At 43.6% G+C, this 17,718-nt stretch overlaps 1 protein-coding gene and 1 long non-coding RNA gene across 2 annotated transcripts in view; one reads left to right on the forward strand and one right to left on the reverse strand.

Annotated features, from left to right (window-relative positions):
• The first annotated feature begins 348 nt into the window (after window positions 1–348).
• On the forward strand, window positions 349–2,413 carry LOC109907646 (uncharacterized). Its single transcript, XR_002257574.2, has 4 exons — window positions 349–491; window positions 834–938; window positions 1,094–1,191; window positions 1,341–2,413. It is a non-coding gene; the product is annotated as an uncharacterized LOC109907646 (long non-coding RNA).
• ints8 (integrator complex subunit 8) overlaps window positions 2,402–17,718 on the reverse strand; it is a 30,075-nt gene continuing 14,758 nt past the window's right edge. Inside the window, exons 10-27 of the mRNA XM_020505735.2 lie at window positions 14,425–14,525; window positions 14,060–14,201; window positions 13,827–13,897; window positions 13,455–13,630; window positions 8,883–9,013; window positions 8,659–8,769; window positions 8,330–8,534; window positions 6,586–6,707; window positions 6,131–6,315; window positions 5,855–5,948; window positions 5,707–5,768; window positions 5,432–5,550; window positions 3,425–3,528; window positions 3,227–3,277; window positions 3,051–3,124; window positions 2,892–2,956; window positions 2,761–2,804; window positions 2,402–2,595 (exon numbers count right to left, since the gene is read on the reverse strand). Coding sequence (XP_020361324.1) covers window positions 2,479–2,595; window positions 2,761–2,804; window positions 2,892–2,956; window positions 3,051–3,124; window positions 3,227–3,277; window positions 3,425–3,528; window positions 5,432–5,550; window positions 5,707–5,768; window positions 5,855–5,948; window positions 6,131–6,315; window positions 6,586–6,707; window positions 8,330–8,534; window positions 8,659–8,769; window positions 8,883–9,013; window positions 13,455–13,630; window positions 13,827–13,897; window positions 14,060–14,201; window positions 14,425–14,525 — 1,974 coding nt within the window. The 3' untranslated portion in view covers window positions 2,402–2,478. The remainder of the gene's footprint in view (window positions 2,596–2,760; window positions 2,805–2,891; window positions 2,957–3,050; window positions 3,125–3,226; window positions 3,278–3,424; window positions 3,529–5,431; window positions 5,551–5,706; window positions 5,769–5,854; window positions 5,949–6,130; window positions 6,316–6,585; window positions 6,708–8,329; window positions 8,535–8,658; window positions 8,770–8,882; window positions 9,014–13,454; window positions 13,631–13,826; window positions 13,898–14,059; window positions 14,202–14,424; window positions 14,526–17,718) is intronic.

Below are 17,718 nucleotides of genomic sequence, written 5' to 3' on the forward strand. Positions count from 1 at the left end.
AAATTAACTTTCTTCTGTCGATTATTTTTTTAATGTCACAATTCCAACCCTCCTCCTTTATCCGGGCTTGGGACCTGCAAAAGTGACCCAAAAAAGACACTGGCGGAGTTACTTAATTAAATAAACTTGGTTTGGTTTTTAACCTTGTGGTCCACTTAGGAGCCAACAACAAGTCACAGTAAAACATTTACATTTAAAAAAAAGTACAATCTACATTAATAATCTAAATGGACCAAAAAGAGACAATATAAAAAAAACTGTCAATGGCAATGTGAGAAAATGATGGTAACTAGTCTGGCTCTAATTCAGGTTAATTGTTTCTTTATGTAAACCAGGGCGGGATCAGCCAGCGGCGGCTTCCCGCATGCGCGATTCATTTGCAGTCTGGACGCGGAGGGGTGAACATCTTCTGCTCTGACTGCAGCACGGGGACTGGGCCGCCTGTGAGTGCTTTGGGACTGGGACTGGGGACCCGCTGCTCGTTGAGAAGAGTAAGAACGATACCTGCTTTCACGTCAGTCTACAAAAACCTGCATTTGACATTGGGTTGTTATTTCGCTGAACACTACATGGTTTAATTTTATTTTGGGCAGTGAAACGATGCTACTCAGGCAAGAGAGAAACGCAACCAAATGAATAGCCCTGTTTGAAAATGTTTTATTTTGATGTGAATCACATTTTTATATGGCGTACCCGTTTGGGAATACCTGGTCTGACACAAAATGTGGAATGCGTTAAGGGGTATGAATACGTTCCGAAGGCACTGTATTATGACCCCAAATTAGTCAAATTAACTACAGTGCAATAATTTGCAATTTACCTGTCGTTCTCAGCTCTTAGATCTGTGCATCTTATCAATTCATTGGACTATCAGTATCGGGTGCGGGCGGCTGCAGCGTTAGTCATTACCTACCGTATGACGTGGCAGAAAGTATCAGGTGAGAAACTACAAGTAATTTATCTATGGTTTTGCTTTTGATGAAATGAGACTTTTTGCAATGTGATTACTGAGGAGACGGTTGTCTCTCGCTCTCCCCGGTCTGACGTGGATGTCCTGGACTGTGTTACTGACTGGATGGCTCTCTTTGTGGAGATGGATGCTGTGTGACATGGCACAGTTGAATGACTATCAAAGTAGCCTCTGAAGACAGGCATAACATTCAGACACACTCACGATACCTACTCATGCTGGTGAGTACTTAGTACCTCAGACACCATTGACTTAATTTCTTCGATTTCCATACGGTGGTTGCTGTAAGTAACAGTTGTCAAGGAAAGATTCTCAATGGGTGAATTGGGATTAAGCTTTGGCCAACCACTTCGTATCTTTTTCTTTTCAGGAGGATGCCAGGAGGAGGGAGTTGGAGCACCAATTCCTGACTCCCCCCAACAGCACAGAGAAGCCCATGACACACTGAGCCTGGAGAAACAATGGTCTGAAACTCTAAACTAATGCTTGGAAGATAACAGCAAAGAGCTGGCTCTGTCATTCTAATAGGCAAATACAGGACATGGTTCGTGGTTGATTATTAGGGACCAAAGGAATGACCAGTCTGCTTTGCACCAAGGGGTCCAGACCTGGCTGTTTTTGTCTGAGCCTGATGTCCAGCTCGTTTAATGAACATTTTTGCATAGGAGTCAGTGTATTTCATATGGTCCATTTTTTATTTATTTTAATGTTATGGTTTGAATGAGGATCGTCATATGATTCAGTAATGGGGACAAGTTACCTCAACGTATTATGGGTTTATTGGCCTGTGGTACTTGTGCTTAAATTGATCTTTAACTTTTTTAAATTTTTAAATACACTGATTAATATACCAGAACATTAAAATGTGAAGTTATGAGTTCTGAATTGTATTTCTGGAAGATTCTATTCCTTTAAATCAATTGCAGAGTATGGCATTAACTATATGTACTCAATGCCCAGTTTTAGGTACACCCATCTAGTGCAAAATCGGACCCCCCCTTTTACCTGTCATCGAGCACAGGACTGGCGCAAACTGGATTTTTTTGTTTGTCACGTTCTCTGTAAACCCTAGCCACTGTCGTGCGTGAAAAACACATGAGGGTGTCCGTTTCTGATATACTGGAACCAACAATCATACCATGCTCAGGCCACTTATTTTGCCCACTAGTATTCAATTGAACAATAACTGAATGCCTGTGCCTGCCTGCCTGCCTGCCTGCCTTATAAAAAGCCACAGAGTGAACCATTTGTGTGAACGGGGTGGTGTACCTAAAACTGTCCACTGAGTATTTTCTTGTATATGGGAGCTGAGGTAAAATCTGTAAACGTGAATACTTCTGAAAGGCTAATGTAATTTATTAAAGTGGTGCTGTTTGTTAAACCAGGGGATTACCATCTCTGAACACAGGGAATAAAACTGCTTACAGGTAATTGAGTACAAATAATGAACTGATAACTATTTATTTGAATAAAAAAAGTCTCCCACATGTTTGGTGGCCCGGTTTTATCTAAAAGTACAGTTTGGCCATAGCTTGCAGGAATTTCTTCTTTCTCTTCTGTGCAGCCAGCTGCAGAACTTCCTCGGGGTTACTGGCATTCAGCTCAGTCTGTCCAATCGCCTTGATCTGAGGAGAGAGCCTGTTTTAGTCCAGGAGTAAGCTTAATCTGTACGGGAAACCACCCCTAAGGTTTTGTCGATTGGGCTTCCAGGCTCTCCAAAAGACACATGGCTGTCGACGGAGACGAGCCATAGCGAATTAAGGTATTCAATGGAAATAGATTCTACTTACAGCAATTTGTCTCTTCTCGCTCTCACCCCTTTTATGGTGGATGTCTACACGCATGCACAGTCAAGGGGTAAACATTGTTTTAACTTGCCTGCTAATAATGCCTAAGTAAATAACTAAAGATTAAAGGATACGTGTGAGATATTCAAGGATGGTGACGTCCCAGATGTAGTCATAGAAGGAATCCATGGCATCGTGACTAAGATGGAACAAATAGGCCTATATTAGTCACAGGGCCATCCCATCTCATCGCCTGGGTGTACAAGGCCCTCCCTGCCAATAAATTGTCATACCTGTTCTGTTCTTGAAGAGCTTTGAATGCTGTCATGTAGTCCACCTCCCTTAGAAACTGGCACAGAACTGCAACCTAATCAGCAAGACAACATGATCATAGCCTTCAAACATGTAACATTTACAAAGTTCAAATCTCAATAAGAACCATTATAAACTTCCTGGAAAGAAGTCTGACCTGTGTGTGACAGTTCAGCATCGAACAACACTTGATCATTCTCTTTAGGACCTGCAAAGAAAAACGATCAGCGTCACAAATAATCCAGTGATCTTGGGTGTTTAAACAAGAAAACACCAAGTCTGCGTGCCAAATGGTGCACTACTTTTGACCAGAGCCCTATGAGTTCCATTTGAAAACACCAGACAGTTTCTCTACCTGGTCAGTGTAGACATCAGGAGCCACAGCCTTGGTAAAGAAGTCAGAGCACACTGCCCCAGCCTGGAGGTAGAAATGCAATGCTGCAGAGTACTGGTTGGTCACTGGGGAGACAAAATAGAGGACATTACTTGACTGTGACAACTAGCTACCCACTAAACTTGTTCTAGGGTCTGTACAGTGCATTCGGAAAGTATTTCAGACCCCTTGACTTTTTCCACATTTTGTTACCTTACAGCCTTATTCTAAAATTCCCCAGAATGACAAAATAAAAACGGGTTAAGGTTTTGCTAATTTATAACACAGCTACTGAAATATTACAAGTATTCAGACCCTTTACTCAGTACTTTGTAGAAGCACCTTTGTCAGCGATTACAACCTTGAGTCCTCTTGAATATGACGCTACAATCTTGAACAGCTGTATTTGGAGAGTTTCCCATCCTTCTCTGCAGATCCTCCTCCACTGTCAGGTTGGATGGGGAGCATCGCTGCACAGCTATTTTCAGGTGTCTCTAGAGATGTTTGATTGGGTTAAAGTCTGGGCTCTGGCTGGGCCAATCAAGGACATTCAGAGACTTGTCCTGAAGCCACTCCTGTGTTGTCTTGGCTGTGTGCTTAGGGTCATTGTCCTGTCGGAAGGTGAACCTTCGCCCCAGTCTGAGGTCCTGAGTGCTCTGGAGCAGGTTTTCATCAAGGATCGCTCTGTACTTTACTCCGTTTATTTTTCCCCTCGATCCGGACTTGTCTCCCTTCCGCTGAAAAACATCCCCACAGCATGATGCTGCCACCACAATGCTTCACCGTAGGGATGGTCCCAGGTTTCCTCCAGATGTAACGCTTAGCATTCAGGCCCATCTTGGTTTCATCAGACCAGAGAATCTTGTTTTATCATCGTCTGAGAGTCCTTTAGGTGCCTTTTGGCAAACTCCAAGGGAGCTGTCATGTGCCTTTCACTGAGGAGTTGCTTCCATCGGGCAACTCTACCATAAAGGGCCTGATTGGTGGAATGCTGCAGAGATGGTTGTCCTTCTGGAAGGTTCTCCCATCGCCACAGAGGAGCTCTGTCTGAGTGACCATCGGGTTCTTGGTCACCTCCCTGACCGAGGCCCTTCTCCCCAGATTACTCAGTTTGGCTGGGAGGCCAGCTCTAGGAAGAGTCTTGATGGCCACTGTGTTCTTGGGGACCTTCAATGCTGCAGAAATGTTTTGGTACCCTTCCCCAGATCTGTGCCTCAACACAATCCTCCTGTCTTCTGCTCTGACATGCACTGTCAACTGTGGGACCTTATATAGACAGCTGTGTGCCTTTCCAAACCATGTCTAATCAATTGAATTTACCACAGGTGGACTCCAATGAAGTTATAGAAATATCTCAAGGATGATCAATGGATGCACCTGAGCTCAATTTCGAGTCTCATAGCAGAGAGTCTGAATACTTATGTAAATAAAGTATTTCTATTTATTATATATTTGTCTAAATACCTGTTTTCGCTTTGTCATTATGGGGTATTGTGTGCAGATTGAGAGAAAAAAATAATCTAACCCATTTTAGATTACGGCTGTAACGTAGCAAAATGTGAAAAGTCAAGGTGTCTGAATATTTTCCAAATGCATTGTATATATAGTGTACAAAACATTAACGTTTTCCTACTATTGAGTTGCACCCCCCTCCAACCTTTTTGCCCTCAGAACAGCCTCAATTCATCTAGGCATTGACTCTACAAGGTGTCGAAAGCGTTCCACAGGGATGCTGGCCCATGACTCCAATGCTTCCCACAGGGTGGTGGACATTTGTGGATACACATGAAAAACCCAGCAGCGTTGCAGTTCTGGCACCTACTACCATACCCTGTTCAAAGGCAAATCTTTTGTCTGCCCATTCCCCCTCTGAATAGCACATACACAATCCATGAACAAAGGGGATCCGATTCCACATCAGCACTACTCAGACACTTGATACATACCAGGGGGTGTAAGGTTCTCTACCACCATTTGAGTGCTGCTTACCAAAGTAGATATCGGCCTGCGTGATGAGCCAGGACTGGTTGTTGGGGTTCAGTGTAAGGGCGTAGGTCACAAGCTCTTTAACTGTCACAGCCACCGCCTCCACATCCACAGCCTGCATGCTAGAAGACAAACATTATCCACCACAGTAAATAGCAAAGTAAATAGTCTTCATAAACTCATACGGTGAGAAGACTATCTTTTAGAAACTCAAATGGAACTCAATGGAAAATAGGACCATATTCTGTAGCCATATAGAACCAAACAGGTGTTCATACTTTGCCAGGGTTGATGGCCAAATGGCAAGGTATTCTGCTGTCACTTCATTGACAATATCATCCTGTAGAGAGATGCAAATTTGTTCAACCATGAGAGAACATTTTTCGTTATAGCCTGCACCAGTGTGCGGAAGGTGGCCAAACCTACCCGCACTATGCTATGAAACCTCACGAAAAGTGAGATAAGGGTGGTCAGCACCAGTGGTTCCCGAAGCTTCTTGATGAATGTGATGAATCGGCTCCTAAAAATAATATGGGAAACGTCAGCAAGAAGGTGACTTAGCACATTGATGTCTGCCTCAATTTTTTGTATAAATGGATGACTAAGCCAGGTGAAGAAACCTGTAGTTCTAAAACAGTAGTTAACCTGAATGTAATCATGTTTATTTGGTCATTGACTAACTATCACTACCGGCCCGTTTACCTTTGCAGGATGCCCATACTGGACTCTCTCTGTTTAATGAGGCTAACACGTCCGTCGCTGTTTCTCTTGTGCTGGTTCGACACACTGCAGATCTGGACTACCACCTCCCACAACTCTTTGGCTGTACGCCGGCTCTCTTTAGGACCCGGGAGCTCCTTACAGGTGGAGGCCAGGAGCTGACCCAGCTATTGGGGTCAAAAGGTGTGCCACAGGTGTAGAGCAAAGGATTTGAGTCCATCAACAGACCACAATTGGCAGAACACAATACAACTTAACTGGCACACAAGTAACATTGAATACTTCTCAATATCACAAAGCAATAACCAGTGTGGTAGTTTTGTGTGTCACAAATGTATTTATGATACGGTTCAGTCACAGAACACTGATGATAAACACATCTTATATCCTCTTCAGATAGATAGTGAGGTGTCGTGCAGTCTTTGAGAGGCCTGTACCTTGATGTAGGGGTTGTTCATGACCAGCTGCTGGGGAACCTGCAGTGTCAGGTATTCATTCTCCCTCCAGTTCAACATGAAGGCCACACACTCCTCCCCTACTATCTGGCGCAGAGGGAGATCTGGAATGGCAAGAAACACACAGGGACCATAGGCATACATAGAGTTGTGGCCAAATATATTGGCACCCGTTTCTTAATTACTTGAGAAAAATACAAATGTGTCAAATTTTCAACATTGTAGAAGCAATGTTGTTTCTGTAAACTTTAGTTTAGAATGGGCATGGGCAAAATTATTGGCACCCCAGAGCATGGTCACACAGCCTTTGGCCAAGGTAACTGCAGACAAACGCTTCTTGTAACCATCAATGAGATTGCTGCTCCTTTCTACTGGCAACTTGGCCCTCTTTTAGAAGCAAACTACTCTAATTCTTCAATGTTTGAGGGGTGCCCTACACCGACTGCTGTTTTGAGATAGCCATTTTATATTTAATTTCTTTAAAATGTCCTTTTCTCCCCAATTTCATGATTCCGATCTTGTCTCATCGCTGCAACTCCCCAATGGGCTCGGGAGAGGCGAAGGTCGAGTCATGCGTCCTCCGAAACATGACCCGCCAAACCGCGCTTCTTAAAACCCGCTCACTTAACCCGCAAGCCAGCTGCACAGATGTGTTGGAGGAAACACAGTTCAACTGACGACCGAAGTCAGCCTGCAGGCGCCCGGGTTGCCACAAGGAGTCGCTAAAGCGCGATGAGCCAAGTAAAGCCCCCCGGCCAAACCCTCCCCTAACCCGGATGACACTAGGCCAATTGTGCTCCGCCCTATGGGACACCCAGTCACGGCCGGTAATGAACCCCAGGCTGTAGTGACGACGCAACACTGCGATGCAGTGCCTTAGACCTCTGCACCACTTGGCCGGCCCTCACCAAAGGTTTTCGATGTAATTCAGCTCAGGACACGTCAGTGGCCACGTAACAGTCCAGCATCTCTTCTTGAACCATTCCTGGGTGCTTTTTGGTGTGTGTTTGGGGTCGTTGTCCTGCTTGAAGACCCAGGTTGCTTTTCCATCTCTGGTACTGGGTGACTAGAATGTGTGCAAGACAACATGAAATCAGCAGATTATAACAATGTTTTGGAGTGCAACGGTCAACCCAGGATCCAAAACCTGTGTCTCTGTTGAAGGTTGTGGGTATTCCAGCAGGACAACAACCCAACACACATCAAATGCACCCTGGAATGGTTCAAGAACAAACATTGGACTGTTCTGGAGTGGCCAGCTAAGGATGAATCACATCACATAACCCATGGTGAGAGCTGAAAACAGCAGTTGGTGGAGGGCACCTCAAACATTGAAGAATTAGAGCAGTTTTCTGGAAAGAGCTCATTGATGGCTACAGGAAGCATTTGTGAACAGTCAAAAGCTGTGTGCCCAAGTACTCTCTCTTTGGTGCCAAATATTCTACCAATGCCGTTTGTCTTTATTTTAAATTAAAATTCTAAACTGAAGGTTATTAAAACAAAATTGGTTCTACAATGTTGAAATTATTTCAGAAGATATAGGGAATAATTTTTTTTAAAGTGCAAGGGTGCCAATATATGTTGCCACAACTGTACATTATAGGACACTGATATGGCAAAATGCTGAGGGACCAGAGGCCTGAAATCAAACGTTCAATTCCATGTGCTTCCTTATTTATGCCTTGAACGTTTCATGAGTAAAGTGACTGTTTCTCCATTCACCTACCATGTATCCTCATCTCCAGGTAGCCTCGCACCCTGCTGACCAGGTCGGGTGGGGGTCTGACATTGCTACCCTCAGCCACCCCAGTCTCATGGGCCCGCACCTCCAGAAGCAGCATCTCGTTTAGCATCACCTGCCTTAGCTTAGGAGAGAACTCAGTCACCAGCTCCAGACAGGCTGAGAAGAGCTGCCGCGTGTGGGCAAAGTCCTGGGATACCAACAACATTACAAAGACGAGATCAACCCAAGTTCTTAATGGGCTGGCTTCCCCAGACATGAACTTCATATTCCATAATTCTCATGATTTTATGGAGAATTTGAAAGTGATAGACCTTTACAGTGATGCAGTGAAGCCCTTTGGCCATGAGGATGTACACCAGATCCTTGGTCAGGTTGTCTTTGATGTTGAGTATCACATTGATGTAATCTGGAGGAACTTCCCACTGTAGGGACAAGGAATAAAGTTTCAGGTAAGTATCATTCTAACAAAATCCCTGCTAACATTCAAAATAATAGGTGCTGTAGAAGCAGTCTGTGGTGACCTTTGAACCCTGACCTTGTTGTTAACCCGCCAGAAGGGTCGTTCGGCCATGCTGTGCAGCTCAATTAGGATCTGCCGGATGCGGCGGGCGTCCAGGCAGAGGATGAGCTGCTGCTCCAGCTGTCCAATGTTGACACTGGCCGCAGCTGGGGAGCAACAGGGACAGAAGGACAAGCACAGGATCAGAGGGAAAGGCACATCCATAACATAATACATGGGAAAGAAGACTGCATCACTCCTTGATGGGAGCTTTAGATCAACAAGAGGGCAAACTTTCAATGCAAGACAGACAAGAGTTATGATAAATATAATCTACTAAATCACCGAATAACCCACATACTGGCCCCTACTCCCCCACCCCTGACATACAGTGCTCTGAATACTTACTGAAGTGATGTGTGGAACCTGTGTTTAGCCAAACAGCAGTGCTAATATAAACGCCACAAAAAAAGAAACATCCCTTCATCAGTACCCTGTCTTTCAAAGATACAGATGGAAGTTCAAACACTTAGGTTGGAGTCATTAAAACTCATTTTTCAATCACTCCACACATTTCTTGTTAAGAAACTATAGTTTGGCAAGTCGGTTAGGACATCTACTTTGTGCATTCACTTAAATCATAATTCCAGTGGGTCAGAAGTTACATACACTAAGTTGACTGCCTTTAAACAGCTTTGAAAATTCCAGAACATTATGTCATGGCTTTAGAAGCTTCTGATAGGCTAATTGACATAATTTGAGTCAATTAGAGGTGAACCTGTGGATGCATTTCAAGGCCTACCTTCAAACTCCGTGCCTCTTTGCTTGTTATCAAAAGGAAGATCAAAATAAAAATCAGCCAAGAACTCAGATTTACATTTTTTTTTTTTTTAAGATCTCCACAACTCTGGTTCATCTGTACAAACAATAGTACTCAAGTATAAACACCATGGGACCAAGTATCCGTCATATGGCATGTTGTCCGGTCCTCTGGCAGTCTCTATGGGGGTGCCACAGGGTTCAATTCTCGGGCCGACTCTTTTCTCTGTATATATCAATGATGTTGCTCTTGATGCGGGCGATTCCTTGATCCACCTCTACGCAGACGACACCATTCTGTATACTTCTGGCCTAGAATATGTGGACATCTATAAGTACCTAGGTGTCTGGCTAGACTGTAAACTCTCCTTCCAGACTCATATCAAACTTCTCCAATCCAAAATCAAATCTAGAATCGGCTTTCTATTTCGCAACAAAGCCTCCTTCACTCACGCCGCCAAACTTATCCTAGTAAAACTGACTATCCTACCGATCCGCGACTTCGGCGATGTCATCTACAAAATGGCTTCCAATACTCTACTCAGCAAACTGGATGCAGTTTATCACAGTGCCATCCGCTTTGTTACTAAATCACCTTATACTACCCACCACTGCGACCTGTATGCTCTAGTCGGCTGGCCCTCGCTACATATTCGTCGCCAGACCTACTGGCTCCAGGTCATCTATACGTCCATGCTAGGTAAAGCTCCGCCTTATCTCAGTTCACTGGTCACGATGGCAACACCCACCCGTAGCACTCGCTCCAGCAGGTGTATCTCACTGATCATCCCTAAAGCCAACACCTCATTTGGCCACCTTTCTTTCCAGTTCTCTGCTGCCTGTGACTGGAACGAATTGCAAAAATCTTTTCTCCCTCACCAACTTTAAACATCTGCTTTCTGAGCAGCTAACCGACCGCTGCAGCTGTACATAGTCCATCGGTAAATAGCCCACCCAATTTACCTACCTCATCCCCATACTGTTTTTATTGTTTTTCTTTTCTGCTCTTTTGCACACCAGTATACTCTACATACACATGACCATCTGATCATTTATCACTCCAGTGTTAATCTGCTAAATTGTAATTATTCGCCTACCTCGTGCCTTTTGCACACAATGTATATAGACTTTAAAAAACTTTTTCTACTGTGTTATTGACTTGTTTATTGTTTACTCCATGTGTAACTCTGTTGCTGTCTGTTCACACTGCTATTCTTAATCTTGGCCAGGTCGCAGTTGTAAATGAGAACTTCTCAACTAGCCTACCTGGTTAAATAAAGGTGAAATAAAAATACCTCGCAGGAAGGAGATGCATTTTGTCTCCTAGAGATGAACGTACTTTGGTGAGAAAAGTGCAGATCAATCCCAGAACAGCAGCAAAGGACCTTGTGAAGATGCTGGAGGAAACGGGTACAAAAGTATCTATATCCACAGTAAAACGAGTCCTATATCGACATAACCTGAAAGGCCACTCTGCAAGGAAGAAGCCAGTCCTCCAAAACCACCATATAAAAAGCCCGACTACGTTTTGCAACTGCACATGGGAACAAAGATGGTACTTTTGGGGGAAATGTCCTCTGGTCTGATGAAACAAAAATAGAACTGTTTGGCCATAATGACCATTGTTATGTTTGGAGGAATAAGGGGGAGGCTTGCAAGCTGAAGAACACCATCCCAACAGTGAAGCACGGGGGTGGCAGTATCATGTGGTGGGGGTGCTTTGCTGTAGGAGGGACTGGTGCACTTCACAAAATAAATGGCATCATGAGGCAGGAAAATTATGTGGATATATTGAAGCAACATCAAGACATCAGTTAGGAAGTTAAAGCTTGGTCACAAATGGACAATGCATACTTCCAAAGTTGTGGCAAAATGGCTTAAGAACAACAAAGTCAAGGTATTGGAGTGACCATCAATCCTGTAGAAAATTTGTGGGCAGAACTGAAAAAGCATGTGCGAGCAAGGAGGCCTACAAACCTGACTCAGTTACACCAGCTCTGTCAGGAGGAATGGACCAAAATTCACCCAACCTATTGCGGGAAGCTTGTGGAAGGCTACGCGAAACGTTTGACCCAAGTTAAACTATTTAAAGGCAATGCTACCAAATATTAATTGCGTGTGTAAACTTCTGACCCACGGGAATGTGATGAAAGAAATAAAAGCTGAAATAAAATCACTCAAATATTATTCTGACATTTCACATTCTTAAAATAAAGTGGTGAGCCTAACTGACCTAAGACAGGGATTTTTTACTAGGATTAAATGTCAGGATTTGTGAAAAACTGAGTTTAAATGGATTTGGCCAAGGTGAATGTAAACTTCCGACTTCAACTGTAATTCGTAAAAATCCAAATAACTTCACAGATCTTCATTGTGAAGGGTTTAAACACTGTTTTACCATGCTTGTTCAATAAACAATTCATGAACATGCACCTGTGGAACGGTCGTTACGACACTACCAGCTTACAGGCGGTAGGCAATTAAGGTCACAGTTATGAAAACTTAGGACACTATAGAGGCCTTTCGACTGACTGAAAAACACCAAAAGAAAGATGCCCAGGGTGCCTGCTCATCTGGTGACCGTGCCATAGGTATGCTGTAAGGAGGCATGAAGACTGCAGATGTGGCCAGGGCAATAAATTGCAATGTCCGTACTGTGAGACGCCTAAGACTGGGCTACAGGGAGACAGGACGGACAGCTGATCATCCTCGCAGTGGCAGACCATGTGTAACACCGGCACAGGATCGGTACATCCGAACATCACACCTGCGGGACAGGTATAGGATGGCAACAACAACTGCCCGAGTTACACCAGGAATGCACAATCCCTCCATCAGTGCTCAGAGTGTCTACAATAGGCTGGACTGAGGGCTTGTAGGCCTGTTGTAAGGCAGGTCCTCACCAGATATCACCGGCAACAACGTCGCCTATGGGCACAAACCCACCGTCGCTGGACTAGACAGAACTGGCAAAAAGTGCTTTTCAGTGAAAAGTCGCGGTTTTGTCTCACCAGGGGTGACGGTCGGATTCGAGTTTATCGTCGAAGGAATGAGCGCTACACTGAGGCCTGCACTCTGGAGCGGGATCGATTTGGAGGTGGAGGGTCTGTGATGGTCTGGTGCGGTGTGTCACAGCATCATCGGACTGAGCTTGTTGTCATTGCAGGCAATCTCAACGCTGTGCGTTACAGGGAAGACATCCTCCTCCCTCATGTGATACCCTTCCTGCAGGCTCATCCTGACATGACCTTCCAGCATGACAAAGCCACCAGCCATACTGCTCATTCTGTGCGTGATTTCCTACAAGACAGGAATGTCAGTGTTCTGCCATAGCCAGCGAAGAGCCCGGATCTCAATCCCACTGAGCATGTCTGGGACCTGTTGGATCGGAGGGTGAGGGCTAGGGCCATTCCCCACAGAAATGTCTGGGAACTTGCAGGTGCCTTGGTGGAAGAGTAGGGTAACATCTCACAGCAAGAACTGTTCCATGAGCTGTTCCATACTGCTCCATGAGGAGGAGATGCACTGCAATAAATAATACAGCTGGTGGCCACACCAGATACTGACTGTTACTTCTAATTTTGAAACCCCCCCCCCCCCCCCCTTTTATTCAGGGACGCATTATTCCATTTCATTTAGTCACATGTCTGTGGAACTTGTTCAGTTTATGTCTCAGTTGTTGAATCCTGTTATGTTCATACAAATATTTACACATGTTAAGTTTTCTGAAAATAAATACAGTTGACTGTGAGAGGACATTTTTTGTTGTTGCTGAGTTTAGCAGCATACCTGGGATATCATAGAAGGAGGGCAGAGGCTTGGCACAGAGGTTGACCGTGGCTGACCTCTTCCTCATCTGCTCCACCAGGATCTTCCGATCCTCCTCCTTCAGCAGCTCCGTGAACAGCTTGTGGGCGGTCACCACGAACACCAGGTGGGGCTCTGCCAAGCTCTCACACAGGGTTCTGTATGGGAGTGGGGGCAATGATGTATAAAGATATTAATACATGTCTATGATGTGGAAGCATCAAATGTCAGGACAGGTATCAGCATTTGGCATACTGCTCACCATCAACAAGCTACACCAACACATTAGATCTGCAGTTATTACAAGCTTACAAAATGCCTCAAATCTAAGTAAATCAACTCAATCCTACTCACTTTAGAAAAATAACCATCTTCCTCTTGGATGTCTCTGATGAACGGTCCTTGTCTAATGACCTTGTGCATACCTGTAAGAGGAAACACAGTTTGAATATAGATTAGTATTTATAGATAGGAATTAAGTTTTCATTGAGAAGAGTGGGTTTGTTAGCCTGGTTAAACCAGACTGAAACAATGGTGAGCACAACATTTATTGTGGTTTAAATCAGGCTATGAGTTTGTAGTTCTACCTCTAGCATAAAGTCCACCACATGTTTCCTTGGCTTGTGGAGCAGCTGGTGAAAACGCACACTGAGGACCTCCCCTTGCAGGGCGTCTCGAACAGCGTTGCACACGCAAAGCTTGTGACACACTTCGTCCAGGCCCCTCTCCCTGTGTACATCATGTAAACAGAGCATTAAACATAACACCGGCAAGCATTTAAACGTCTTAAAGCTGGGATTGCTTGCATGCAAACAAGACTGATGTGCCTCATTTTAATACATTTGGTTCTAAGAAAAATATTTACGCCTGAGACAGTGAAGTTTTGTATAGTACATGTCAAAGATAGCATTTTTATTCTGGGTTGAATGCTTTAGCCACCAAATGTTCTCACCCTTGCTGGACTTTGTGCAAAAACTCCCTCAGGACAGACTGTCTGAGGTGGTTGGGCAAGCTGAGGGACACATTGTCTTTGATGAAAGCCTCTACAAGAGCCTGAGGAAAAGAAGAGCCTTCAATTACTTCCGGTTACTGAGCAAGATGGTGGCATAGGAGTTTTGCTCATGCTGGTGCAAACGTTTAAAATGCCATTTCTATCGTACTTTTGACCATCTCTTAACTAAATTACGAACACAGATGAACACTGAAACACGGGCTAAGAGAAAACTCGATATGTTGGACCTGACTACCAAGTCTTCAAATCAAGAAGATAAGAGGATGTCGCTTGCAGAAGGCGTTCCCCATTAAACACTTTCTGTATTTGGGGCTACAGGCACACACCTTCCCGGTATGGATGAGCCAGTTTAACTCTTCCTTATTTCGAGACAGCGTGGTGATCTAAAATACTCTTTACTTGAAATGCACACTGATATATTTACTAGTGTCACAGTCAATTCCATCTTCACAGACATGGAATTATTCCAGATGAAATTCATCCAACTTCAGACTGAAAAACACAAAGGTAAACTAGGCTGTCGCAACAAAATCACCCCACACAGACAATACAATGTAAACACAACACTGATGAAATCAGTACCTACGCAGATAACGCCTATGGGATTACGAATCATTTAGCCGAGATGGAAGATTATTCATGCAGCTCATCCTTACGCCTGTGGCTCCCCAGACTGTCATCCCGTGGGGTGATTGCGCTGGAGCGTGCACGTCGCATCGACGCTGAACTAAAACCAGGCGGTGACAACCAACCGAGAACATTGATCTTCAGGATGCTACCCTATACCTACAAAAAGGCCTTCATGGATGCATACAAAGCAGCTGGGTCACTCATGCAAAGCCTGAGAAAGACAGTGTGGTTTAGCTCTACTGTATCCTGCTAAGCTTAAAGTGTCCCACAACAAATCGACAGCTCCTATTCGACACTCCTGATGAGGCTCAGAAAGTCCTGCATAGCCTTCAGAAAGCATTGACTGTCCTCATTGCACATGAGCAATAGAAAACAGGAAACTGTAATAATCATGAGTTCTGCTTATCACTCCCATGGTTTCCTTCTATAGATTAGATATATACTACCGGTCAAAAGATTTAGAACACCTGCTCGTTCAAGGGTTTCTTTATTTTTACTTTTCCCCCCCTTTTTTTTCTTCTACACTGTAGAATAATAGTGAAAACATCAAAACTATGAAATAACACATTGAATCATGTAGTAACCAAAAGTACTAAAACAAATGACAATAAATTTTATATTTGAGATTCTTCAAAATAGCCACCCTTTGCCTTGACAGCTTTGCACACTCTTGGCATTCTCTCCCCTATTTGACTTAGATACTTTGTGTGTATGCATTGATATACTTGTGCCTTAAATTTTTTTTTTATATAGTTCTGTCCATGAGCTGTTCTTGTGTATTGATGTTCTGTATTATGTTTCATGTTTTGTGTGGACCCCAGGAAGAGTAGCTGCTGCTTTTTCAACAGCCAATGGGGATCCTAATAAAATACTAAAACCAGCTGCACCTGGAATGATTTTCCAACAGTCTTGAAGGAATTCCCACATATGCTGAGCACTTGTTAGCTGCTTTTCATTCACTCTGCGGTCCGACTCATCCCAAACCATCTCAATTTGGTTGAGGTTTGAGGCCAGGTCATCTGATGTAGCACTCCGTCACTCTCTTTCTTGGTCAAATAGCCCTTAAACAACCTGGAGGTGTGTTGGGTCATTGTCCTGTTGAAAAAAAAAATATATAGTCCCACTAAGCCCAAACCAGATGGGATGGGGTATCACTGCAGAAAGCTGTGGTAACTATGCTGGTGTCTTGAATTCTAAATAAATCACAGACAGTGTCACCAGCAAAGCACCCCCACACACCCTCCTCCATGCTTTATGGTGGGAAATATATATGCGGAGATCATCCGTTCACCCACACCGCATCTCACAAAGACACGGTGGTTGGAACCAAAAATTTCCAATTTGGACTCATCAGACCAAAAGGACAAATTTCCACTGGTTTTAATGTCCATTGCTCGTGTTTCTTGGCCCAACCAAGTCTCTTCTTCTTATTGGTGTTTTTTAGTGGTTTCTTTGCAGCAATTCGACCATGAAGTCCTAATTCACAGTCTCCTCTGAACAGTTGATGTTTAGATGTGTCTGTTACTTGAACTCAGTGAAACATTTATTCGGGCTGCAATTTCTGAGGCTGGTAACTCCTAATTAACTTATCCTCTGCAGCAGAGGTAACTCTGGGTCTTCCTTTCCTGTGGCGGCCCTCATGAGAGCCAGTTTCATCATAGCGCTTGATGGTTTTCACGACTGCACTTGAATAAACTTTAATAGTTCTTCAAAATGTTCCATATTGACTGACCTTCATGTCTTAAAGTGACGGACTGTCATTTCTCTTTTATTCTTTGAGCTGTTCTTGCCATAATATGGACTTGGTCTTTTACCAAATAGGGCTATCTTCTGTATACCACCCCCACCTTGTCACAACACAACTGATTGGCTCAAACGCATTAAGGAAAGAAATTCCACAAATTAACAAGGAACACCTGTTAATTTAAATGCATTCCAGTTGACTACCTCATGAAGCTGGTTGAGAGAATGCCAAGATTGTGCAAAGCAGTCATCAAAAATATACATTTGATTTGTTCAACACTTTTTTGGTTACTACATGATTCCATGTGTTATTTCATAGTTTTGATGTCTTCAATACTATTCTACAATGTAGAAAATAGTAAAAATAAAGAAAAACTCTTGAATGAGTAGGTGTGGTAAAACGTTTCACCGGTAGTGTATGAAAAACAGTTTAATTGTGACATACTAGTGTCTGAATAATTTCCGAATGCACTGTATGTTTCGCTGATACAGAAGAACACAATAAGCTTTTTACTTTATATATAAGGTTTGCTTGGTGTCCCCATATTGTGTCAGTATCAAAGGGACTCCCAACTCAGGTCTACCAGCTGGCGATCTCTCAGCCTACTGCCCTTTTCTATTTAGTTTTTTCTGTTGGTTATGTTTATTTTAAACACTAGAGTATGTACACTACCGTTCAAAAGATTGGGGTCACTTAGAAATGTCCTGTTTTTGAAAGAAAAGCACATTACACTATTTATGATCAATTTGATGTTGACATTGTTAATGTTGTAAATTACTATTGTATGTGGAAACAGATGATTTTTTATGGAATATCTACATAGGCGTACAGAGACCCATTATCAGCAACCATCACTCCTG

Source organism: Oncorhynchus kisutch, linkage group LG17 (assembly GCF_002021735.2).
Source record: "Oncorhynchus kisutch isolate 150728-3 linkage group LG17, Okis_V2, whole genome shotgun sequence".
Lineage (NCBI taxonomy): Eukaryota > Metazoa > Chordata > Actinopteri > Salmoniformes > Salmonidae > Oncorhynchus > Oncorhynchus kisutch.